The sequence below is a fragment of the Chelon labrosus genome (genome assembly GCF_963514085.1).
Source record: "Chelon labrosus genome assembly, chromosome: 21".
Taxonomy (NCBI): Eukaryota; Metazoa; Chordata; class Actinopteri; order Mugiliformes; family Mugilidae; genus Chelon; species Chelon labrosus.
Window position 1 is genome coordinate 18,021,073 of NC_140354.1, and position 27,470 is coordinate 18,048,542.

At 43.6% G+C, this 27,470-nt stretch overlaps 1 protein-coding gene across 5 annotated transcripts in view; it reads left to right on the forward strand.

Moving 5' to 3' along the window:
* Nucleotides 1–27,470, forward strand: part of nfixb (nuclear factor I/Xb) — a 136,457-nt gene that overhangs the window by 99,465 nt on the left and 9,522 nt on the right. For 2 of the 5 annotated variants that reach the window (XM_084571247.1, XM_084571248.1), the window contains exons 4-10: nucleotides 1,598–1,672; nucleotides 3,319–3,439; nucleotides 4,381–4,511; nucleotides 7,508–7,582; nucleotides 14,592–14,720; nucleotides 20,613–20,788; nucleotides 25,639–25,730. In XM_084571247.1, coding sequence (XP_084427373.1) covers nucleotides 1,598–1,672; nucleotides 3,319–3,439; nucleotides 4,381–4,511; nucleotides 7,508–7,582; nucleotides 14,592–14,720; nucleotides 20,613–20,788; nucleotides 25,639–25,710 — 779 coding nt within the window. In that variant the 3' untranslated portion in view covers nucleotides 25,711–25,730. The remainder of the gene's footprint in view (nucleotides 1–1,597; nucleotides 1,673–3,318; nucleotides 3,440–4,380; nucleotides 4,512–7,507; nucleotides 7,583–14,591; nucleotides 14,721–20,612; nucleotides 20,789–25,638; nucleotides 25,731–27,470) is intronic. The other 3 variants (XM_084571250.1, XM_084571249.1, XM_084571251.1) reach the window with 3 other exon arrangements.

Sequence of the window (27,470 nt, forward strand, 5' to 3'; positions counted from 1 at the left end):
GCCGTCCCTGCTGTGGTTAAACCCCGGGCAGGGATGGAGCGAAGAAGAAGAAGAAGAAGCGGTGGATGGAGGACGGGAGGAAAAAATAGGGGGGAGATTGAAAAGAAAATGAGAGGTGGGTGGGTGGGGTGGTGGGGTGGTGGGATGACGAGAACAGGGAGGAGTGGAGTGATGGACAGTCGGAGAGAAGGATGAAATGGAGGAAGTTTGGAGGAAGGGTGTGGGTGTAAAATCCATTCAGTCAGGACATCTTTATACAAACACCCTCTGGGGACGTAATCACACACTTGAACTTTACTAGGAGAAGCTAAGAAAAGTGAAGTTAAATCTATTTGTACCTTCGCCCTCACGAGGATCAGTTTTTGATTGTTCCAAGACTTTCAGAGACTGGTCTTTTGTTTGGGGGGGAAATTTTTTCCAGGTAGCTCACACTTACACCTTTCAGTTAAAGGTCAAGCTAAAGGTCCGTTTGAGGAGTGATTAGTGCGTGGTTTTGAACTTGAACCTGCATCAGGATATTTCGTTAGCGACTTGTGAGCCATGGAAACGAGGTGGAAACCACGTCTCTGGGCACCTGGCGAACGTCAGCGCAGTATTCCCTTTCCTTTTAGCTCCATTTGTTTGTGGTTTCTGTGAATGTCGGTGGGAAATATCTGGTTCTCTGCATTTATTGTGTAGAAACACTAATGACAGTGACAGTAACACTATGGGCAGCAAGATAAAAGTAGTTTATATCCTTCGTAGAGCAGAGAACACCTGAAAGGTCTTAGAGACACATTCGGTTTTAAAGGGTTAAGGGCTGGGCTTCAAGTTTTGCTAAAAGTTAAGGTAAGTTAATGGGCAGTCTGATGTTTGTAGAGATTTTAAACAATGAATTGAAAACATAACAGAAGTTTTAAAGGATTTCACCTCAAGAGTTTACAGAGTTTGCAACCAGAACCTGTACAAGACCAAACTATTGCTATTATATGTTGTAATACAAGAGAATCTGTTCAGGTTACTCAAAGAAAAACACTCATAATTATAATTCATAATGATTCAGGTCGTGGTAATTCTAAAAAACAAGCTGAAACAAAGACAACTGGACTTGTAGAGTTTCTTAAAGATGTTTCATCCAAGCATCTCCCTCGAAACATCTTTAAGAAAGTCCAGTTGCTATCGTTTCAGCATGTTTTTTGTTTTTGGACATTCGCAATGATGGAAAACCAAGGATGTGCGTATGCGTCACTGCTTGAATACCTTTTAATATTTACACACCTCCACATGTGCATTCATATAAACTTAAAGATCACAACACATAGTATATTATTCTGGCTTGTTGGACACATTGGCTGTGTATGTTCGACTGTCAACAGCTAAAAAAAAGATAGACCATGTCCAAACCAAAGGCCTGTTGTATCTTATAAAAAGCAGATGGTTCCAGTAAACTGGTGTGTCAAGCCTTTCCACACATGTGTGTGTGTGTGTTCCACACATGTTTGTGTGTGTGCGTGTTGTTTTTCGTATTATATAGGCATGTAATTTTATCCATGTTTGGTACATGCATCCACCCTGCTGTCTCACACTCTCTCCCCCCCTTTCTCCGTCTTTCACCCAGGCCACTTGAGTTTCCAGGACTGCTTTGTGACTTCAGGCGTGTGGAACGTAGCCGAGCTGGTCCGTGTGTCGCAGAGTGAGTCATGGCTGTAATTTCTAACGTCAATCACCGTCTCCGTCGGTCCTAATACACTCTGTGTATTTGGGTTATTTTGCAACAAGAGCCTTGTAGAAGGCTTTGGGATAAGAGCATCCATCATAAACCAAGTAATAAACAACGCCTTGGGGAGAATTTACACCTGACACATCAGATGACCTGTGATGATGGTTTAGAAATGAAATACCAAACGTTTACGACTAGACCGCCAACTTTTTTTGGAGTAATCTCACATCACAAACTTACATTTGTAGTTTTCTTACGGGTCCATAAACCACATGTTATCAAACATAACCTGATGGAAAAGTCATCATGAGAAGAACATGTTCCACAAAACGCCACAAAGAAATTTAAAAACTGCTATCTCAATTAAAACAGCAGTTTTCCCTGTGCCTCAATAAAGTCTATCTGAGTCTAAGGCCAAGTCTAGCCACGATTCATCGTCTGGGAACCATGAATTTCTTTACCAAATTTCACGCTATTCCCTTTCATTAGTTCTGAAATGTTGCCAGTATGAACTTTGACTTGTGGGTCTGGACCAAAATGGCGTCCAGTTGACCCATTGACTATTAACTGTTTTGTAAAGTCACCTTGTAAAGTCACAATTATTTACATTGTCTAGTTTCTTGGATGGTTTAGAAATGAAATACCAAACTTTTATGACTAGACCGCTGACTTTTTTGGAGTAATCTCGCATTATAAACTTACATTTGTAGTTTTCTTGAGGGTCCATAAACCACATGTTATCGAACATAACCTGATGGAAAAGTCATCATGAGAAGAACATGTTCCACAAAACAAAGAAATCTAAGAACTGGTATCTCAATTTAAAACCAAGTTTCCTCCAAAGAAAGACAAGGAAAAACCAATGAATCATCAAAGAAACTTTCTACAATCGCTAAATATTTTTATTATCCTACATTTATTTTTATTTTTACGATTTATTTAATGTGCAACTGAGCTACTGTGACCAAGGGAACTGCAAATTTCTTTACCAAATTTCACGCCATTCCTTTTCATCAGTTCTGAATGTTCCCAGTGTGAACTTTGACTTGATTCGTCCTCTGGCGAATACGCCAATGGCGATCCATCCCGTAGGTCTGGACCAAAATGGCGTCCAGTTGACTCGTTGACTATTAAACTATGTAAAGTCACGATTATTTACACTGTCTAGTTTCTTGGATGGTTTAGAAATAAAATACCAAACGTTTACGACTAGACCGCTGACTTTTTTGGAGTAATCTCGCATTATAAACTTCCTCAAAAGAGAAGAAACACCAGTGAATCATCAAAGTAACTTTCTAAACATGCAAAGTATTTATATTATAATTGTTAATATATATGTTTTGCTTATACTATTTTATTTGTATTTTTATTTAACTATCTTACATCTATTTTTGTTTTTACTATGTTTTTTTAATGTGCAATGGAGCTACTGTGACCAAGCCAATGGTCAATACGCCAATGGCGATCCATCCTGTAGGTCTTGACCAAAATGGCGTCCAGTTGACCCATTGATTATTAAACGTTGCCGTCTTGTAAAGTCATGATTATTTCCATTGCGTCGTTTCTTTTTTCACATTCTTCTATGTGATGCGTCTCTTTTTTTTGTGTGACCTCCTCAGCCCCGGTGGCTACAGCGACGGGCCCCAACTTCTCTCTGGCCGACCTGGACAGCCCTGGCTACTACAACATCAACCAGGTGACCCTGGGACGGCGCTCCATCACCTCCACCCCCTCCACCAGGTACGCAAAGACACAAAAACACCTTTTCTTGCACTAATATTCTTCACATCTAAATCTCCTAACCGACTTAACTCTAATGTGTAGTCTTTTATGCTTATGGCTTGCTCTGCTTTTTAATTTTGTGGTTTCTCTCTTTCTCCTTCCTCATCACTAATCCTCCTCATCCCCTCTCATTTTATTTTTTTTCCTTCTGATCTGTCCGTCACCCTCTTTGTCCGTTTGTTTTTTTCTCCCCCTCCGCCCGTTCCTCTCCCGCTCATCTTACGCTGCAGGACTGAAATGGAGCTTTATGCAAGTCTCCCACGGAGGTAGTTACACTCATTACAGAATATCTCCCTTGATACTAATATAACACAGACCCCTGCATCGCACTCAAAGAGAAGCCACACACACACGCATGCATGCATGCCGTCGCACAGATACGCACACGCTGAACGCTCTCAACCCCCTTTGTTTTATTGGTCGCAGATGTGTGGGTCTATAAGAATCTGCAGACGCGCACACAAATGCGTTCCCAGCGTCGCCCTGCACACTCTCAGCATTGGGTTTCTAGTTAGAGGCTGCTCTGGGCCAGTACGGACGCGGCGTGTTGCTAAAGTCCTGGCTCGGTGTTTGTCTCCCTGTCATAGTTGCGTTGCTCCGTCCCTCCTGGATATAACATAATACGAGAACAAAACACAGAACAGAAACCTTGACATTTCGAATTTGCGTTACTCTTGATTTCTAGGCCTGACTCCAGGGGAAATAAGCCCTCGCATTTGTACTCAAATGTCCCACAAAGGATATGTGTGTATGTATTAGAGTTCCAAATACTGATTAGTAGTTCCTGCTGTATCAGTGAGAAAACTAAAACCCACAAGGATCAGATTAGTCTCAAAATAAACATGCATCCCATTAACTCCTACAAAACTCTTCTTCTTCTTTTTTTTCCCCCCTCTCAGCTCCAACAAGCGCAAGTCCATTGACGACAGCGAGATGGAGAGCCCGGTGGACGATGTCTTCTACTCAGGCCGATCCCCTGCAGCTGGCAGCAGCTCTCAGTCCAGCGGTTGGCCCAACGATGTGGACGCAGGTAGTCCCGCCGCAGCCACCCAATCACCCGTTATGCACGCATTTCAGACGCCTCTCCGGGAGCTGGGCCGAGGTCCACTTCAATTCAGAGACCAAAAAAAAAAATCAAAAAAATCAAACAGATTGCTGAGTTATATTTAAAAAAAGATTCTTTTAAGACAAGAGTCGTTATGGAAGGCATGGTAGACATATGATGTTACCTTAAAGCAAAGCAAGACCAGCTGTTTTCACACAGCTTCCAGGTTTTTGCGCTGAGCTAAGCTAAGCTAAGCTAAGCTAATCAGGCACTGGTAAAATGAAGAGCTAGGATATTTGTTACGCATATTTTCTGGTGATAATTTTATAATTACTGACTTGAAATGGACCAGAAGCCCCAGCTCACCTTCTCCCGCCATCACACTCCCCCTTCCCTCTGCCCTGTGTCGTCCCTTCCTTTCATCACTCGATCCCCCCTCCCACCTCCCTCCACCATCCACACTCTCACCATCTTCCATCTTCCAACCTGTTCCTAATAAGACCCTAACCGCGCACACCAGGACTCTCTGAGGTAAAGGCATCGCGGTAATAGCATCCTTTCACACGGATATCAGAGACTTAAAGAGCCAGTTTACTCAAAACACATGAAAACATGTTTTCAATGTTACCCAGAGTAGTTTCACAATGCAGAAAAGTTTGGGGTTTATTTGCACGAGTTTGGACGTTTTTACCACAAAAACATTTCCCACAACTCCGGTGCAGCGCCGATTAAATATCACATGTGGGGTTTACGTGTGAAACTGGGACGTCAGATTTCCTGCAAGTGTAACATGTAGTATGAGAAAAATGCAGCAAATAAAAAATCTGCATGTTTACTAGGTGACAGAGTGAAAATATGTGTTTTCTTTCCTTTGCTCTGGCTGAACTGGCCCTTTAATCAGACCACAAACTGAGAGTAATTTATTTGACCAGTGTTTGTTGTCTGAGTTGTCAGTGAGAAGAGTTGCAGTTAGATGGATTAGTCTTGCTCAGATACTGTAGTTTCTGTGGTGCTAGCGCTAACACCAGTTGAGTTTTAGGACTGTGAGTGCGTATGTGTGTGTGTGAGTGTCAAAGCCACATACTTACAGAATCTCAAACGCTATAAAGACCCTTTATGGTCTTATATATGTTCATTTTTGTGAGGTTATGACAAGATATGGGATGTTTTGATAATCTAATCTAAGGAATAGTTCGTAGACATTTTGGAAATACAGTCATTTGCTTACTTGCAGAGAAGATTGATACCACTCATCGTGTTTATGTATGCTAAATATAAAACTACAGCAAGTTTAGCTAACAGAAAAAATATTCCGTAGATATAATAAAAAAAGATGTAGTAAATATAAAGCTATAAACAGTAGCCAGTTAGCTTAGCCTAGCTTCACACAAAACCTGCAAACTGGTAGAAAAGAACTAAGTTAGCTTAGCTTAGCTTAGCTTAGCTTCATACAAAAACTCCTAGCAGGGAGAAAAGAACTAGCCTAAAATCTCCAAATTGTGTTTCTTTCATCCACAGCTTGGCTAAGAGTTTCCCTTTGTTTTGTTTTCAATCTTGCTAATCACGTTAAGCTAACATTAAACTAACCAACTGCTTGCTTTAGCTCAGTGTTTACATGATTATACGGCTATGAGAGCAGTATCAATCCTCATATCTAACTTTCATGAGGTTACTAGCCAGGCTACCAGTATCTCCCTGTTTTTAAACTTTGAACTTGTACTTAGCCAATGATAAACTAACTGGTGTACTGGCAGCTAACATTAAGCTAACCAACTGCTTGCTATAGCTCAATGTTTACATGACTATACGGATATGAGACCAGTATCAATCGTCTCATCTAACGTTCGTGAGGTTACTTGCCAGGCTACCGGTATCTCCCTGTTTTCTAAGCTTGTACTTAGCTAATGTTAAGCTAACCGGTGTACAGGCTGTAGTTAACTTAGCTTAGCTTCAAACAAAAACTGCAAGCAGGGAGAGAAGAACAAGTCTATCCTCTTAATTTTTCAGACACAGTCTCCCTTTGTTTTCAATCTTGCTAATCATGTTAAGCTAACATTAAGCTAACCAACTGCTTGCTGTAGCTCAATGTTTACATGATTATACGGATATGATAGCAGTATCAATCCTACTGCTTTCATGAGGTTACTAGCCAGGCTACCGGTATCTCTTTTTTTTCAAACTTTGAACTTGGCTAATGTTAAGTTAACCAGTTTACTGGCTGTAGTTAATTTAGCTTAGCTTAGCTTAGCTTAGCTTCATACGAAAACTTCAAGCAGGGAGAAAAGAACAAGTCTAAAACCTCCAAATTTTTCAGACACAGTCTCCCTTTGTTTTTAATCTTGCTAATCGTGTTAAGCTAACATTAAGCTAACCAACTGCTTGCTGTAGCTCAATGTTTACACGATTATACAGATTTACAAGAGGGTTATCAATCATCTCATCTAACGCACGTGAAGTTACTTGGGCTGTTTCATAAAATGCTGAACCATTTCTTTACTATTTCCCAAGATGCCTTTTGTCTGAAGCGTTACGGCAGAGCAGCGCCAAAAGTTACCACCCGTTTACATCAGAAATCTACAGCACTTTTAACCGGCCGTGATGTGCATCATCCTTAAACGCATTTACAATAGCCTTCATGTGTATATCTCTTGGGCGTCGTATCTGACGCTGGGGATTTCGACGGATTGCTAAATTTTCACGTATATTCCAGTTTATAGCCGTCACTCCCACTCACACGCTGCCGTTTTAACACTGCCAGCAGTAATGATGTAACCGTTTTATAGACACTTGCTGCACTCTGTGACATTAAAATCCCCCCTTTTTTACCCATTATTTAACCACTCGTATTTCTCTCTCTCTCTCATTCTTTCCATCTCTTTCTGTGTCTCTTGTCTTTTTTTTATTATTTTTTTTTTCTCTCTCCCTCCTTCCCCTCCTCCTCCATTGTTAACTCTCCCCTTCTCCCCTGTTTGGCCTTTCAGTGCAGCACCATTTGGCCAGTGTGCAGGAGAGGAAGATTAAGCATGAGAGCGATGGAGTGCAGTTTCCTTACCATGGTTAGAACAACATTAAACATTATACTGTGTACATGTATACATGCTCTACTTCCGCTCACACACACCACCCTCAACCTGTGTGTACATCTCTTTCTCTGTCTTTATTTCTTCCAAGTCTGTTTTGCACTTCCTGTGATCTGCAGCCGTTCCATTCCTCCTCTGTCTTTTCTATCCTCTCCTCTCCATCTCTCTATCTCTTGTTGTCTCTTGTTCTTCTCTATGCTGCTGCTGGGTGCGGTTGTGTTTCTTCCAGATGTCTGCTGTTGTCCCATTGTGGGCTCACCAAAGCCTTTTGGTAGCCCGGTAGCTCCATAACATCCACCGCCCGCCTGTCTGCAGCCTCCGAAAAAGATGTTGTTTTGTAAATCTGACATCCACGAAAAATAAAGGCCTCTCCAGCGCATTGAAAACCTCGCCGAATGTGCGATCTTATTGTGCAATTAGGTGCATTATCACATGCAGAAAAGAGGAGGGAAAAAAACACGCTGTTGTGACACGGCATGAATGCAGAGTGTCTGAGGTGATGTGAAGTTGTCAGGAACATTCAGCTAAGTGCTTTGGGTGTTGTAATTTTGCTGCAGAGCCCAGATAGATAAAGAGAGAGAGAAAGCGAATGATGAAAGACGTGGAGAAGAGGGGGTTCGTCGAGTAGCCAGGGTTGTTTAGACGGAGCTGTCGAGTGGCGTCCCACCTGCCGTAGGCCTGACTCAACTGTCGCTGTAAAAGACGGTGCGGGAAAAACAACATACGACCCAAACAAACTCGACTAAAAGCACTCAGGTGTGTCGTCAGCGCACGAGGCGCCTTCTGTCTCCGAGACATGCTTACTCACTGACACGCACATTTACAAATGACACACGAGGAGGAAGAAAAAAAAAAAGAAAGCTGAATTCTTTTCTTCTGATTTGCATTCACACACACACACATATATATAAACACACTCCCCAATCTGGAGTGGAGCATCGTTCCGGTCCAGATGGCGCCTCCATGTGTCTACAGCGAAGGGAGCTACTGGGTTACAGCAGACATCTGTTCTGGTGATGGTGGTGGTGGTGTTGGGAGTGAGAGATGAGGAGGAGGAGGAGGGAGGGAGGGAGGAAGAGGAGGGAAGGGAATGGGAAGGGGGAGGGCCTCCGCCTCTGCCTGCTCCGGAGGTGATTCTTTTACCTGAATGAAAGGCTCTGAGGCGTAGCAGGTGATCATGTAATTCATCATTAGGTCTGCTGTCTCCCGCTCAGCTCTGCTCCCGCTGCTCAGTGGTGATGCTCTCAACTCTTTTCAGCGTGGGTTTTCCCGTGTATTTGTGTCACGGACGGAGAATTCAAGCTACTTATTTGGGCATAAAACTGTAAAATGTGTGTTTGTGTGGTTGCTTTGTTCGGGTGTCCTTGGCTTTTTTTCCCTGAGCGCTAATGATGCGAGCCGGATATCCGCATTGTTCTTTCTTGCTTACCTGGGTGAGGAGTGTGTGAGCTCTCTTTTTTTTTCTTGTGCATGCATGTGTGTGTGTATGTGTGTGTGTGTGTGTGTGTGTGGACATGCTAGCGGGCCGGTTCTGTGACAGTTTAAGGGGTTTGTGTGGTCGCCAGCTTGTTAGCGTGGCAAGGCTACAGGGTCATGGGAGCAATTGGCTGCCAGTCTGCTCGTGCAGGAGCTGCCAGGAGCAGGACACAGAAATAATGTAGAACAAACAACTGTGCATGTGTGTGTGTGTATTTATATTTATATGTGTGTGTGTGGACATGCACACACACACACACACACAGATTAAGGGAGAGATCAGAGTAACTTCTGTTAGCTTTATCAGACAAAGCTTTCATTGGGCATCTGGGCCTCATTTGCCGCTCCTCACCGAGAAAGCCCGCACCGCTACCGGATATTTCAGCGAGACACCAGCTAATTGGGGAATATCACAGAGAGTAAAACACAATATGTATAATTTAAGGTTGTTTATGCATAATAAGCTGCTTCTAATTGGAGCTGGGAGGTGGTGGTGGTGGTGGTGGCACGCAGTCAGTCAGCGCTGTGTTTACCACGGAGGAGGCCGAAGCCAAACTTTGCACCGAAGCCGCGCAGTTTCCGATTCGGTTGGTCTGGTTTTAATCGTACGGTCAAGAAAGTTGAAATAATACGTTGTCGCTGTGTACGAGGAAAGTTGGGGAACTCACAAATTACAGTTCAATTAACCTTTTAACACTTAAACCTCAAAATGTCTGGACTTTTTTGCTTATTTTGATGATGAAAAGGTCAGAAAAAAACCCTCAGACTTTCCATATCTAGCAAGAGCATATAACCGTCCAGGAGAGGTGCAAGTGAAATTACCGTAATGCAAATAAATTTGAGCATTCAGAAACCGTTGGATTTTTTTCCCACAGCTCAGACTGTGACGTAGTTACGGTAATCCAAGGTGCACAATGAAAAACAAGCAGAAAGAAAGATCTGTTGTGGCTCAAGCTCCAAAAGCTCTCGAAGCTACATGTGACGATACCCATAATGCAACACGGTAGTAGCCTGGAAGCCACACGTAATTTTTTTTTGTGGTCTGGAGCTGCTCCGTTGGGAACTGATCATGCTCTGGCCAGTCAAATAACCTGGGTGGACTTTATCCATTGATATAACAGTGATGGACTGAAGGCTGTTGGGTTGAATTAGATTACAACCAAATGGCTCTGATAGGTTGCAGGACTATCCAATTGCGTGCAGAGGTATTTTTCACTTGTATTGGTTGAAAGCGGCCCATTATGAAGTGTCACCAAACAGTATTCTTAAAAGAATTGAGTCTGGTTATCTTATGCTAGTTTGTTTAAAACGTCAGTTCCTCAAATGGCCACTAGAGGCTGGCTCCTAAAATGAGCCTCCACGGTGTCGGAATGTCTGCAAGTTTGCAGCAGAAATAAATGTTCACATGCCTTTATAGCTAATTTCTCCATTCAAGACAAACTACGCAGAGGGTGATTTTTATACACTGCCTGGCCAAAAAAGGTTCCACACTCTAATATTTCGTTGGACCACCTTTACCTTTGATTACAGCACACATTCACTGTGTGTTTCGATAAGCTTCTCCAATGTCACCAGATTTATTTCCATCCAGTGTTTCATTCATTTTTCACCAAGATCTTGTATTGATGATGGGAGAGTCTGACCACTGCACAAAGCCTTCTCCAGCACATCCCAAAGATTCTCAGTGGGGTTAAGGTCTGGACTCTGTGGTGGCCAATCCATGCGTGAAAATGATGTCTCATGCTCCCTGAACCACTCTTTCACAATCTGAGCCCCATGAATCCTGGCATTGTCATCTTGGAATATGCCCGTGAACATCAGGGAAGAAAAAAATCCATTGATGGAATAACCTGGTTATTCAGTATATTCAGGTAGTCAGCTGACCTCATTCTTTGGGCACATAATGTTGCTGAACCTAGACCTGAGCAACTGCAGCAACTCCGGATCATAGCACTGCCCCCACAGGCTTGTACAGTAGACATTAGGCATGATGGGTGCATCACTTCATCTGCCTTTCTTCTTACCCTGACGCCCCCATCACTCTGGAACAGGGTAAATCTGGACTCATCACACCACATGACCTTCTTCCATTGCTCCAGAGTCCAATCTTTATGCTCCCTAGCAAATTGAAGCCTTTATTTCCCGGTTAGCCTCACTGATTAGTGGTTTTCTTAAGGCTACACAGCTGTTCAGTCCCAATCCATTGAGTTCCCTTCACATTGTACGTGTGGAAATGCTCTTACTTTCACCATTAAACATAGCCCTGAGTTCTACTGTTGTTTTTCTTAGATTTGATTTCACCAAATGTTTAAGTGATTGATGATCACGATCAATCAGGACGTTTTTCCGACCATATGTCTTCCAATGGTTCTCCACTATCCTTCCAGTTTTAAATAATGCGTTGGACAGTTCTTAACCCAGTTTTAGTAGTTTCTTCAATCTCCTTAGATGTTTTCTCTGCTTGATGCATGCCAATGATTTGACCCTTCTCAAACAGACTAACATCTTTTCCACGACCACAGGATGTGTCTTTAGACATGGTTGTTTAAGAAATAAGAAGCTACTCATTGCATCAGTTGGGGTTAAATAACTTTTTGCCATCTGAAAGATAATCACCCATGCAGTAATTATCCAATAGGAGGCTCGTACCTATTTGCTTAGCTAAATCCAGGTGGTGACTTAGTTGGAGTCAGGCACTGCCAAGATGGTGACGGCCAGAGTCACCACACTGAGCTTCGAAAAATGCTCTTCAGGAAAGAAAAACTGTGGGTGAAATCATGTGAAATCAAGTATTCGTCCATGTGTGCATACAGTCACTTGATCTCCCCCATACCCTCCTTAATGCCTGTTTCTTTAATGCCCCACTGATGGCGTCACTATGACATCATCAGAAATGGACACACCTGAGCTGCAGAATATATGAGCTCAGTACCTCTTAGTGAATCAATGGAGTTCCACGTTAAATTGAGCCTATCAATGCATCAATAATAATAATTTTTCATGCTATTTCTGTGCAAATAGCGTATATATATGTACACTGGTTGTAATACGCTAACAAGCAGGCGCTCTAACAGATGGACGACGTCTTATATTTCTCTTTACGTGTTCATGTTCCCCATAAAGCTACAGGTAAATAAAACCTACCTTACCGTTTCTGCTCCTCCCTCCACCTACATGTGGAGTCACATAAGCGCCGGCGCCCACCTTCTCCTATACTTATCGGTGCCCACACAAGCACAGCTGCACCCACGGTGCCCACCATGAGCATGTGGGTAAATAGTGATAAAACATTTCCCAGTGTAGCGTTAAAAAAAAAAAGAAAATCTGCTCCGTTAGACTTTATATGCTTAGCTCGTAAAAATCTATTTCCACATCTCTTTGGGCCATGTTGAAATTACCCACGTCTTTATTTGAGTGTGTTTGTTTTATATGTGTGAATATTGTGTCGTTTACTAGTTTACGGGCCTCTCGCTCGCCGGGGTTGTTTATCCCCGCGTCCTTCCAACCGAATCTGCAGCAAACCAAACATGAGCTCAGCATGTTCCGCAGAAAGAGTAATGAGGTCTGTGCGTCCATGCTGATGTACTTTTCTATACTTTCGCTTCCTCGTTATTCTCTGTTTTATGGATTTCTTTTTTTTTTTTTTCCTTTTTCTTTTCCAGAGTTTTATTTCAGCGTATATTCAACATTGCGGTCCCCTTCAGAGGTCAGATACACCATTTGGCGCGGCTCCCCAAACCCTGAAAGTCTAAATTGTGCCTTTGGATTACCATACATCAAAATAAATTCCCTCAGCGCCCGCCGCACGGGGCCTTGATCACAGAAGAGAGCCTCTTTTATCTGTGGCTCTCACACTTTCGGCCGTGTTTCTGGTCCGCTGGTGAGCCGGGGCCTGTACTTAGTGCGCCCGTTTTTACCAAACTGAGGGATATTTCATGCAGACCTTTTAGCCTCAGCCGACATTTATAGACACGGGGTTGGAGGGGGGCGGTAGAGGGGTAAGGGGGGGAACTTTAATATGTTTGTCTGTGTGTGTCAGCCATGCCGTCACCGCTCCTCTTCTCCTGCTTAACTTCTTCCATCTTTCTCCGGCTCTCCCATCTAGCCTTTTCGCTGGCAGTTTGCCCAGTGCTTGCCACCCAGCCTGAACAGCTTGTGTGTATGTGTGTGTGTGAGTTCAAGCACTTCTTTATGAAATACTATACGTCTTAAGGCAGCAACATAAAATACCTTTCAGATATGCAGATATGCAGAAGGCCGATACATCAGAGGATCCATTGATGTGTTGTTTTTTTTTTGTTGCTGGCAGCTATACTGTACGTAGTCGCGCAGCTCATGCTGGCACTGGATTGAAAACACAGTCTGCCCCAGATATGAGGCCGTCCAAGATCCCCGTTCATTGTAAAGAGGCGTCCTCACAAGGTTGGCTGGTGGTTGTCCCCGTAGCTCCCCGTGGTCCTGCCTTGGTTGGCGGTTAGTCAGGTTGAAGGTCCTCAGTCATCCAGGTCATGGTATATCCAAAAAAAAGGTTCAAAAAAGGCAACTGGACTTGTAGAGTTTGTTGAGAAGACGTTTCATCCGAGTAGCTTCTTCAGTTCTAGGGGACTGGTGGGAAGTTTGAGGTTTAAAACTTGCTTGTTGTCTTAATAACCAGAAACCGGTGCAGCTAATTTTCCATTAACAGTTGGGTGCTTACCTGTTGTTGGGGGGAGGGGAGGGACTGTTTTTGTCCCTGTCCTCTTCTATATGAATGGTGCTCTAACAACCCTTGTCCGTCAGAGGCTCCAGTGTCAAAGTGTCAATGAGGTTGTTGAAGCTTTTCGGGGACAGAAGTTAAAAATTGTAGATAGATGGCAGATTAAATCTCAGTTTTTCCAGTCTGACATAGACGGCTTCCTTTACTCCTCTTTCAAGCCATCGGTCTTCTCTGGCTAAGATTTGGACGTTGCTATCCTCAAAGGAGTGCACTTTGTCCTTCAGGCGTAGGAGGACCGCCGAATCTTGGATATGTTTCTCGTGTGGGTAAAATCATCTAGTAGTACGACGCCGTGTTGCTCATAGTTGGATTGCCGTTGCATTTCCCAGCTCTCCTCTGTCCTGACGCTACGCCCCCCTCCCCCCCTTCGTCACCTCCCTTCACTACTCTGAACCCCTGCTGCTTCCAAACATGGCCTCTTCACCGGACCCTGCCCCTCCCCCGACCTCTCCACCCCTCCCCCTCAAACAAACGGTACAGCCCGCCGACTGTACACCAACATAGACAGACAGACAGGACTGTGAGAACCCATCTGTATGTTAAGCCGATCAAACAAATCAATGAATGAATCAGTCGATCAATCCATTGATTTCAGTCAGTCATGATCATTTGATTCTTGTAATCAAATTAAAAAAAAAGAGTCTGATCAATTTATTCTTTTTTTTTTAGTAGGGTCGAAGTAAGAAACGCAGCCATGTTTGATTAAAACCTCGTCTCTGTTCTGCCATCTTGTTGATCCCCTTTTTTTGCCAGGACTCTCGTCGCCTGGTTCTCTTAAGAAGCCGGGGAAATTCGATTTCAGCGCCCTGTCCTCCCAGACGAGGTCCCCCCGCATGGCGTTCACCCACCACCCACTGCCAATGCTGGCGGGAGTGAGACCAGGTGAGACCAACCTCCCCCCAGCTCCAGATCCCCCTGATCGCCCCCCTCCACCCCCAACCCCTCAAAAAAAAAAAAAAAAAACCTTCCTCTCCCCTCCTCCTCCTCACCATATCCTCCTACCCACTCCCCCACTTTTTCAGGGCCCCCACCCCTCCCCTCTATGGTTTAGAGGTGGGGAGTCTTTTTGGGAGATGAGAGTGGCTGGGAATCAAAAGCTGGCAGGTATCGCTGTAGCTCTTCGCCTCCTCCTCCACCTCCTCTGCCCCTTCCTCCTCCTCCTCCTCCTCCTCCTCCTCCTCCTGTGGCCTTGTAGGGTGCAGGTCATGCTGGTGATGGAGCTTGTAGGGAGTTCGGGTGTGGTGTGTGTGTTTTGGGGGCTTTTCGGGGGCCTAGCTGTTGGTGGATTGTTGGTGGCCGTTAATGATTGCCTTCTTCTTCTTCTCAGAGTGATCAAATCTGTCACATCTCTCTTTCCAGTGATGCTGTGTATGAACAATTAATGAATATTTCACTGGTAAACCATTGTCTTGACTCAAGGAAATATCATTCACTCCTGGTTTCTCACGTTTAAGACACTTGGACAGAGGAAAAACCTAATAACCCAACGACTATAGACTAACCACACTAAACACCTCAAAATATCCACCTGAACTTTTCTTTTTTCCTTCTTTTGACCTTTAAAAGGTCAGAAAACATCCTGTCAGTAACTGCTTTCCCCATTTTTCCCCATGGTTCCCCATGGAACTTTCAATATCTGACAGTTATTTACAATTTACTGCAAGTGAAATTACCGTAACGACACCATACTGGCTGCAAAGCGCAACGTCTTTTTCCGATGACGTGAACAGCGACATAGTTACGGTAATCCAGAGCGGTTTTAAAGGTTTAAACCTTTTTTCCTCATTATTTTTTCATTACACGGTGACTGAACAGCATTTTGTGAATGTTAGTGTGGAAAAAAAAAAGTGGACGTGAATGGATGGGCTACATCTACAGCACAAATTAAGAAGCGCTTAACTAATTTTACACGTGACATTCGGTTTACGCGTTACGAGGAACGCCACTCGGCCTGTGAAAGCAGTTCTCAAATTAGATCTTTCCAGAGTGAATAAAATAACCAAAACGATTACAAACTGGAAACGAAGGATCTTTTTTAAGGGTTTCGACGATTAAAGGGAGCGGCAGCGGATTCATGGAAGATGCTATGGAGTCACAGGACATTTAGGATCCACCCGTTTCTGGGGTTTCCCCCATGACTAGAAGCTTACACCGACCAGCCACAACATTAAAACCAATGACAGGAGAAGTGAATAACATTAGCCATCTTGTGACAGTTCAATGTTCTGCTGGGAAACTTTTGGACCTGGCATTTATTCGTGTGGATGTTACTTAGACATGTAGCACCCACCTAGACCAGACCAGACACCCCCACCCCATGGCAATGACACTCCTCAGCAGGAACAACTAAAAAAAACATGAAGAACAGCACAAGGTGTTGACCTGGCCTCCAAATTCACTAAATTCCAAACTGATCAAGTATCTGTGGGATGATCCACAGAGGCCCCTCCCCTCAAAGACCCCACACTAACAACATTCTGCTGTCAGACACCACAGGACACCCTCAGAAGGCCCATGTCCATTCTCTGATGAGTCACAACTGTTTTGGAGGCACAAGGGAGACCTATACAATATTAGGAAGGTGGTCATAATGTTATGCCTGATCAGTGTAAATATTTGGCTAATCTCTTTTAATTAGTATCATGTGAATGCCCAATATTTATGAACCATAACTGAAAGCAGTGACTGGGACGTTTATATGGATGTTGCAGCCTTCGTCTTAAATCAAAATCTAGTTGTAAGGTGAAACTGATAGCTTGGGATACCTTTACTGGAGATTATTTGATTAGATCTCCACATGGCAAACTCCAGAAGCCAGAAGAGGAATACTCTGGAACAAAATGAGGAAGTAATGCGACCCCATCAAACACTCAAGTAGGCCGGCTGGTTTTCGCATTTCGCTGCTCTTTATCTTCTCTTCTGTCTTTTCAGTTTCTTTTCAAATTCCTATGGACTTTTTTTTTTTTTTTTTTTTTTTAACGGTATGAACCCCAGACTGAGCAAATATCTCTATTCACGACAGCAGCAGGAGTTCAGAGTTGAGGAGTCTGAGCTGCTGTTTGTACCAGCTGACTCTCCACAGGCCCAAACAAGCTGCTCAGATATCAATCGCAGCCAACGGGGCTCAGAATATAAATCATCACTTTCTTAATTTCATCGCCGCGGTGCAGATCGAGTGACAGACTTTCTCTTCTTTTTTGGAAAGTGCATGTCTGTAAATCCACTCAGTGAAGGAGCTCACTGCAGATAATTACCCATGTGCTTTAGTTCTGTAGCGAGGCTACATCAAAGGACTTTTAAGCCAGCGAGCAGATGTGAGGCAATGAGGTTGACCACCGTGTCATTAAACCCTCCTCCGCGGTTGTTGACAGACCCTATGCCTTATGAGATGTAACTACAGCATATCCAATCTCCACGGACACGCATATATACGGGACGTGTTCGCACCAACATGCACACATGCGTACAATATATCATCCTTGTTGTGGCCAGCAGTTGTAAATTGTACAGTCGCGCTGTAGTAGTTGCTTTTTACACAAACTGTAACGGTGTCCGCATTGGGTTTGTTGCCACGCTAGCGTGAAAGTGCTTACCACATCATCAGCATTGTTGTTGTTCTGTGTGAAAGACAAGATCCACTGGGGATTTAGGGGTTGGAAAAGTGGGATTGAGGAACATGCTGGGGCCAGCTGCTCGTGGCAGTGATGGTGCAAAGGGGTGGTTTGGATGCCACATTCAACCAACCGCCCCGTAGTGTAGTGGTTCTTGACCTTTTTGGGATTTTGACTAAATATTTTGCTATAGCACACTTATTGTGCGATGATGCGATAAATGAAGGATTATCTTCTTTAAACTGCGTTCTAAAGCAGGCAGGGTTACTCGGGCCTCAGGGGTTTTTCTGCAGTTGCTTGCCGTACATAAACTAGTTAGCCGTTAGCCAAAAAGTTTACATAATGACTTAATACAATAATACATGAACAAATGGTTGACTATTAGTATATACAGTTGAAATGATCTGCTGAAATTAATAATTGAAAAATTAAAAAAGAAGTGGAAAGTTGTCAGAAATGGCTTGAAATAAATGGAGAGTACTTTGAGTGGTTAGCTAAACGTAACAGTTAAATGGTGAAAGAGTGACAAGCAGTGGATAGATATATTTTAGCTAATCTAATGGAATAACGTTAAAACAGATGTGGTTGAATGGGTTAGCTAAATAAAAAATGATACATGTAAAAATGGTTAACTGAAGGTAATGGATAAATGCTAAACATAACGGATAATGTTAAAACTGTTAGCTGAAAGTAATGAGCACGTTTTTGAGGAGATTAGCAAAAAAATTAAGAATGTTAAAAATGGTCAGGCAACAGTAAGGGACAAATGCTTGGAACAGTAAAAATAACGGCTAATGTTAAAGTTGTTAGCATACTGTCATGGATAAAAGTTGAGGAGATTAGCAAAAGAAATAAGAATGCTAAAACTGGTTAGCTAGAAGCAATGGAGATAGTCTGAGGAGTCAGCTAAAACAAAAGGAATACCTGTAAAACTTGTTGGCTAAAGGTAATGGATAAATGGTTGAAAAGCTAAATAAGAATGCTAAAAATGGTTAGCTAACAGTAATGGACAAATGCTTGTCATGGTCAGCTAAAAAGAATGGATAATGTTAGCATTTTGTTTTATCAGCGGTAAGTAATGGACAAATGTTAAAATTGTTAACGAAAGATGATGGTTAAACACTTGGAATGGTTAACTAAAAGTAACAGATACTGTTAAATTGGATAAAAATTGAGATTAGCAAAATAAATAAGAATGCTAAAAATGGTTAGCTAGAAGTAATGGAAATAGTTTGAGGAGTCAGCTAAAACAAAAGGAAATGCAAAAATTGTAGTAATGAAGAATCTTGAAAAGATTAGCTAAAAAATAAGAATGCTAAAATGGTTAGCTAGCAGTCATGGACAAATGCTTGTCATGGTCAGCTAAAAATAATGGATAATGTTTTGTTGTATCAGCTGCAAGTAATGGACAAATGTTAAAATTGTTCGCAAAAGATGATGGTTAAACGCTTGGAAGTGTTAGCTCGAAATAAAAGATAATGTGACAATTACCAGCTACATGTAAAGGATAAATGTCAGTTAGCTAAAGGGTAATGGATCAATGGAGTGGTCAAAGTGATCCGCTAAAATGTATTCATGAGTGTTAGATGGTTTGCTTTAAAATAAAAAGACAAATGATGTAATTCTAACCAAAAACAATGGATAAATGTCGAGTTGTTTGCTAAAAAAAACACTGTATATGTATTGATAGTGTTAGCTAGCTAGCCTCTAGCTATTAGCACATCCATGTAGGAACTTGAATATCTACGTGACCATAACAGTTAAACTGAATAATATAATTCATAGTGTTAAATAGCACTGACATGACAGGTGGTGTCAATGAATGGTTACCTGGGTGCTGTGGGGAGGGGGGTGGGGGGGGGGTACATGAGACAAAAACAACAAAAAAAGACGATGGGAATCACTGCTCCAGAGGGTGAGAGGAGTATAAGAAGGGGGGGATTCCCTCTGATTCTGTGCCCCCCCCACCACCACGACCATCTCCTGACAACCCATCCCATCCCCAACCCGCCCCCATACTCCTTTCGCTTGGCCTTCACCCAGTCTCTAATGGGATTAGTATGGGACTATAGGAGCAGGGAGACAGCTTCACTTGGGAGCAGGCATCCTGGCATGGGAGCAAGGTGCTGCTGGGCTCAAAGGCACAGGTCTGGGTGGTGGTGGTAGGGTGGGGGTGGGGGTGGGGGGGGTAATGCAGCGGGGTTGGCACCCTCATGAAGTACACTCACACACACACACACAATGTATGAGATGCAAGCACCAAAGAGCGTTGGCAACCCAACGTGGGCAGCTGGGGGGCCTGGATGGGACGGGGAGGGTGTCAGACTGGCACAGCTAAGAGGAGAACAGGCTTTTAATACAAATCAAGCAGATTTAGTAATGGATATAGGTCTCACAGAGAAGCCTTTGTGTTTGGTGTGGAAGGCCTCAGCTAACTGCGCCTTCTCGCACCACGCGCATGCATTCACTTGGTGTTTGGTGCATTGGTTTCAAACAGAATCCCTCTTTGTAATCTCTTTAGCCGCCGAGCGCTAATATATGGCTTGCATCTCCACACGTATGTATCCGTGGGCACGGAGCCACTCTGATGAAAGTGTACACAGAGATTAGTTCTGTCACAGAAACAAAAATATGTCAGGTAAAGAAACGGCTTTACCGCCTGAATGCCAAGTTGCATCAGCGCCAATGAATCACACCCTCAAAACCGCACGCAGCGGCGGCGCGCAGGCATTAAGAGCGGCTAATTTAAGACGGGGACGTGATCTCTTTTGTGGTTCCTCTCGCAAGCGCTTTTGGATCTGATTTCAAAATGGAGCGCTTGCGTTAAACTGAATCTGTGTCTGGATGTCTGGGCTGTGCCTGCTTCGGCTGTATGTCGTCCTTGTGAGCATGCACATATATACGAACGTGTGCTGTATGGGTTCAATGGAGTCGTCATTAAACATGGGAATGCTTTGAAATCAGCCTTTCTCTGAGTTTAGAAAGCAGATTTTATCGCTTCCACTTGTGATATCCATGCTGCCATTCGTTAATCGTCTAATACGTCTCTCCCATCTGTGAGAAATTCATCGGTTCATGTCTTTCTCTTTCTCTCGCTCTCTCTCTCTCTCTCTCCGTCTTTCTCGGCTTTGTCTTCCTCTAACACCAACACCTGTGTCCGCAGGGAGTCCCCGTGCTTCAGCCTCGGCCCTGCACTTCCCGTCTCCCTCCATCATCCAGCAGTCTAGCCCCTACTTCACCCACCCAACCATCCGCTACCACCACCACCCTGGACAGGATCCCCTGAAGGAGTTCGTGCAGTTTGTCTGTGCCGATGGCTCGGGGCAGGCCGCCGGACAGGTAAGAGGGGGACATTTACCACCTTAAAAAGCCTGTACGGGAGACACGCAGCCAAAATAGTGAATGAAGCTTAAAAACAAGTTATATTCAAAAGTATATCAGTGGGAAATGTGAATATAGAAGCAAAGAAAAGGACATTTTAATTCAAATTGTAAAATGTATACCACTAGAGTATATTAAATGCTGAAAACGAATTTTTTAAAAAAAAATTTAAAACCACTTAAAACCGTTTATCTTTCTTTTAATGGTTTGCTATTTGAATTAAATGAGAAAAAAGGGGGGGTTTAAATACAGAAAATCCCAGTGGTTTCTAGTCAGCAACATAACTGAAAATAGGACTGTGTGTTCAAGCTTGAATTTAGCTTAAAACTATTTTAGCTTATAACCATTTTAAATCATTTTAAAATGATTTAAAATCATTTTCTTTTTGTCTAAAAAGCCATTAAAGGGGAACTACTGTTTTTTTACAACATAAAATCCAATTGTTTAACCACCCATATAACTTTGGTGTCATTTGGAGTCGTTCGGGAGACATTTACATCTGCGTATATCCATATAGTGGGAGTGAATGGGGCACCGAAACGCAGCCTCTAAATAACGCATTATCTGCCGCGAAACTCGTTCATTTCACCAATATTTTGTTATGATACGCTAGTGCTATTCCCCGTTGAGTCCGGAGTTACCGGTTATCATCATCCGAGGTCTGTAGATTGACCTACAGACTCCGGATGATGTCTTCTGACCTAGATGATGTCATCTCTGAGTGCTGCGCGCACCCGCGACGGTCGGCTTGTTTACCTGGGTTTTGGAACAAGTCAGAAGACCAGGGAATAGCACTAGCGTACGATAACAAAATATTGGTGAAATTAATGAGTTTCGTGGCAGATAATGCGTTATTTAGAGGCTGCGTTTCGGTGCCCCAGTCACTCCCACTATATGGATATACGCAGATCTAAATATCTCCCAACTGACTACAAATTACACAAAAGTTATATGTGTGAGTAAACGATGGTATTTTATGCCAGAAATAAGGTCCAGGTTGTAAAAAACAGTAGATCTCCTTTAAATTAAACAGAATGTACCATCCGGATTTTACTATTAAATTCTCATATCCTCTTTTTGCTTCTGTATTTTATAAAATAAACATTCTTCAAATCCGAATAATACATCCTGTGTACGTTTTACATTAAGCTAACGGTGCATGCCAAAAAATCTTACCTCATGGTTTGTGTCCACCTACGTTAGAGACCAACGCACTCGCAGCGACACACGCACAACACACTGTGGATATCTGTTTAGTCAGCTGGTCTAAAAAAACAACAAAAAAAAACAATTTTTGTACTGTCTTGTCGATTGTCAATTTGCCGTTTCCTGTTTCAGACCCCCGACGTACCCCCTCCTATTCCTCCTCCTCCTCCTCCTCTTCTTTCTTATTTTATTTACTTAATTTTCTTTCTTTTGCTCCACCCAACCCCTCAGAGTTTTACAACCATCCGCACGAGAGTGAATCAGTCACGGCACACTCGAGTCAAGCATACCCCGCCGTCCTGTGTTGTGTCATCGTGTTTCTGTTCTCATCTCTTAGCTGATTTTAGTTGGAGTCTGGTTGTTTGGTGCTGGTATCGTTGGTGGTGATGTGCTTGTGTAGAAAAAGTATTCTCCCATGGTTTTGATTTCTTGCCATCTTCTGGACGAACCCCCTCTCCCTCCCTTCCACCTCCCTCCTCCGTCAAATAATTTGCTCACTTCTTCCTCCTCCACCCGACACGGACCACCCCCACACCCCCCCTTCCTCCGTGGAACCTCTCACCTCTCAGCTCCAGCTCTTATTAAACCCTGTGGTGATTATTATTTTTCACACCTCCATGAAAGATGCTGTCCACATACATCATTCACTTGGTTGTTGTTTCCCACCCCCCCAACCCTCCTCTCCCTCCTTTTCACCATCGCTCCCCCCTTCTTCCCCTCCGTCACGGATATTTTTTTGGGATCCGGCCTCCCGAGCCGCGTTCTGTTTTCATTCCGTGTCTGCGGATTGTCGCATGTCGCCCTCCTGACCCTGTTTGTGTTGTCTGCAGCCAAACGGGAGCGGCCAGAGCAAAATGCCCGGCTCCTTCTTGCTGCCTCCACCTCCCCCAGTGGCCCGCCCAGTGCCCCTCCCCATGCCCGACTCTAAACCCAACAGCACGCCCCCTGACGGCGGACTCTCCTCGCCCGCATCTCCGTGTAAGTGACCCCGCAGAGAACCGTTCTCAAAACCAAAAAAAAAAACAAAAAAATTTAAAAATCTGAAATCTCCAACCCTCTCCAGTGAAAAGACCCCATGTCATTGTTCTTCCTCCAACGTGCCATCACTGTGTATCCAACATCTCACCTTCCCTTTAACTCTTGGAAGCCTTTAGAAGCCAATAAACTGTGGGAGCACGCTAGAGTAGATCAAGGCCCGCCAGAGGTTTGGAGAACAGCATCTGTGGCGCTCATCATGGTTCTGTATTAGGCCCCCGTGAGTTTGGGCGGCTCCACCGGCTCTTGACCAGCGTGGTCTGGCGTGGAAGCTGCGTCGCCGCTCCACTTCTTCTCTTTCTAAAAATCCTCCTCTCCTCCCACGCTGGACTCATCGGCGAACCTTGCGAGAAGGTTTTGACTGTTGATCGATCTCTGTCAAGGGCACAAATTTAGGGCAGTTAATTTATATGGGCTCCAAAAAAATAAAAAAAAACACTCCAGTTGAAATTGGGACATTGGTGGAATAGTTTTATTCTTGGGTGCTTTAGCTTTTTGGTGGATTTTTTATTTATTTATTTTATTGCTTGTGTATCGTTAGAGAGGAAGAATTTGTGAAGAAGTTGTGCACTTAAGGTAAAGGAGTGATGTCAGTCTTCCTCACCTGTGATAGGAGGGGCACTGGATGGAGCACTTTATTATTATTTTTTTCGTGTGTGTGTGTTTTTTAGCTCTCCTTCAAATTTAGTGTTTTCGTTTTACCCCCCCAGTCAGCGTCTCAAAGCGTCTTCTATGTCTTATGTATGTTATTCCGATTCTTAGAAGCACATGGATGTCCTTCCTGTCTCTCTCCTTCTCGTCCTTCCTCCCTTTCTTCCACACAAACAGACTTCACATATCCACAAGTCTTGCACACTGCATCCCCCCCGAAGCCCTCAGTGAGATTCAAATTCTGGAGTCCGTAGGGTGCCTCAAACTGCCCTAAATTTGTCAAAGACGTTGATGCCAGTGGGGTTTTAAAATGCCCCTGACTGATCGTCAAGAAGTGTCAGGGTTCTGGTGCGCTCAATCTCTTCCATCAGAGTGTGGATTTAATCGCTGAGGGAGATCCGAGTTTGCATACCAGATCTTGGCAAACTTTTTTCCTTTCCGTGGGGTTTTAGCGACCTCATTGATGTATAGCGGTACTTTGTGAAGAAGAAATGTGTGTTAGACTTTTCTTTCTTCATTTTTTTTTTTGGCGGTATTTATTCATTTAACGTTAAGAATATATTAGGTTTACACTATGCTATGCTATTTATTCTAACGTTAAAGCAACAGCAGCCAAATGTAGTCGAGAAGATCAATACCACTTCTGTGTCTGCGTAGTAAATATGAAGCTACAGCTAGTTAGTTTAGCTTAGCATAACAACTAGAATCAAGGGCAAACGGCTAGCTTAGCATGTTTCTTCTACAAAATGTGTCTTCTAAAAACTATTCCTGGCAGGGTGATGTCTTAATTTTTCGTGTGGATAGAACAAATTTAGCTTCAACACAATTTCGTTGCTTTTTGATAGTGCTAGCTAGTTTAATCGTCATGCTAAGCTAAGGTGAAAAGATCCATTCCACTCCTGTGTCTGCACAAGAAATACGAAGCTACAGCAAGCCAGTGAGGTGAGCTTAGCTTAGCTTAGCTTAGCTTAGCTTAGTGTAACAACCTGAATCAGGGAGAAACGGCTAGCTTAGTTTGTTAATCGTGTTTCCTCAAGTGGAGCTCAAACAATTTGTGATTGCCGGTGCTGAAATATTCCTGGCAGTGTTAGAACACCTCCAGAAGTTTTAATGCAATTTGGAAATTTCCCCACTTTATCTTATCTTCAACATCTTTTATATTTTTAGAGGTGACACACTTTGTTGTTTCTGGATATTACTAGGCTAGCTGGCTTGCAGTGCTAAGATACAAAATGCTAAGCTAAGGTGAGAAGATTGCTACCAGTGGAGCTACATCCAGCTTCACAGCTACTATTAAGCCATGTCTTTCAGATTCAGAAAACCTTATTTGTCCCCGAGGGGGCAATTTATACTTAGCTACGTTTCTGTATACGGACACCAAAAAATTCTACTTAAATTTAAGCGAGCTTTAGAAATGACACATTTTCTGGAATTTGGATAGTGCTGTGCTATAGCTGGATTTATCTCTGTGCAAAGCTTAAGGTCAGAAGATTGATACCACTCTCATGTCTGCGTTATAAAAATGCAGCTACAGCCAGTTAGCTTAGCTTAGCATAATAACTTAAATCGGGGAGTCTATCTTAGCTTGTTGATTGTGTTTATTCTAGTAAGACTAAAGCAGTTGTGGCTACTGGTCCCCACACTAAGTTTTATTTTGTCTTTTAATTGCATGGATAGACACATTTAACTGACACATTTGGTTGCTTTTGGCTAGAGCTATGCTAGTTGACCTAATTTTTATGCCAAGCTAATCTAAGGGGTTGTTGACTCTAGCGTCACCGTTTCATCAAGTAAGTGAAGAAGTTTATTTATACAAAACGTCAACGCGTTCCCCGTCAGATTGCACAGAAAGCGACACCGCTAGCTATTTCTGCGTGCACTGACGCCCTCCCTTGTTCTTCCTCTTGTTTCTGTAGCATACTCCACGCCAGGCGCCACAGCTCCCAACAGGTTTGTCGGCATCGGATCACGGGACAACAACTTTCTGAACATCCCGCAGCAGACACAGGTAAGAAGAGTCTGGAGGCCGATACACGCCGGCGGCGGTGTTTCTCTCTCTCTCTTTCTGTGTGTGTGTGTCTTGAAAAGTGAGGAGGAAACTCTGTCTGTTTTGACTGCGATTACTGGTCAAACCCAGGAAACTTATTAACTGTGTGGATGTGCGCCAAAATATTTCGTGTTCCCTCACTCCCCTCAAACCTGCTGCTGGGTTTCCTCCACCTCTCCCACAGCGCACCATCAATGTGTGCATTTGTACATCTGTATTTTACTGTACGTGTGTGGTTTACCATATGTGCTCAACTGTTTATTTGGGGCATATGGAGCCTACCCCTCAGGCAGCGGGCCCTCTTCCCTCGCTGCCTTTCTTTGCTACCTTTCATATTCTCGACGAATCCTCCACCTTCTCTACTTCACTTTCCTTTTTTTAAAATCTCCTCTCTCTTCCCCTCGCTCACATTCATCTTCTCCTCCTTTTCAACTTTCTCCCTCTTTCACTTTCTTCTTTCCTTCCCTTCGCCACTCTGCGCCTCGTTCATGTGCCTCCTCCATTACCACCAGTACTTTTCTCATTAGTGTCCAACCACACCCGCCTGGAGCCAGCTCAGCTCCGCTCCTCGACACATGGAAACCATCTGAAACTGCTCTGCTGATCCCCTCCCTTGTTTCTCTGCCCTCCGCTCTCTCACTTTTTCTGCCCGTCTGCTCGTTACACTTCTTTACCCCCCCCCGTTCCCTCTCGTACTAACGTCAATCCTCCAGATTTTCTTCCTGCTACTAATTTATTTTGTTCTTACTCAAATAACTCGCCTTACCTCTGAGTTGTTTCTTTTTTTTCCCAGGAAAACAATTATACGGTTTCACTTTAATACGTGGACAAATTTATGGGGACACTTTCAGGACATCAATCTGCTCCTGTAACAGCTCCCGCTCTTCAGCCACAAGGCCGAACACTAATTTTGGGGTTCCCCTACATCCCATATGAAGTTATTTTACTACAAAACCATTGGAGTTCTGCACCATATTGTGTTTAATCATGACATACTCTTCCGCTGTTGCCGCTAAGTTGGAAGCAAACTGTTGAGTTATTACTGTGCGCTATGAATTATCTTCAGCAGCCCCAGACGCTTTTGGCCATGTAGCGTATATTCACACAAAAAAAAAACGCTCGGATGTTCGGGACAAAAAATGTCTGAAGTGTGGTTTTCAAAAGCCAAAACACGCAGCGTTAACCGTTTGCATGTGTCTCTGTGAAAAAGATTAATGATCCTCTGAGAGAAATGACTGCTTACAAGACAAAGACCTCATCAAAAGTGTGTACGTGGTGACTGCAGGACCGGCTTGGAGGGACCCTCGCTTTTTTGCCAACAGTGGGCTTTGTGTGCCCTCTAGTGGCGAATGTTGGGTACCGCAGTCAGGGAGAGACCAGAAACAAGATACCGACACGGCAGGGATATGGGAGGGGGGTCGGGGAGTGGAGGCAACGGAGAGACGGAGTTTCGGCCCCTTATAGAAGTCACGTCCCGGCCGTCTCGTTACCCCCAGCAACCAGACATGATGTCATAGCCAGTTGATCTTGAATTTGAGAAGGGACAGGAAAGAAAAGAGGGTGGTCACTGTCTGCTGCCAAGGATTTAGTGGGAGGGTTCACGGGGAGATAGATGGATTGTGTGCGTTTGTAAGAGCACACACAGAAAGAGTGAGAGAGAGTGAGGGGCAGAGTAACTAAGAAGGTAGAAGTTACAATGCC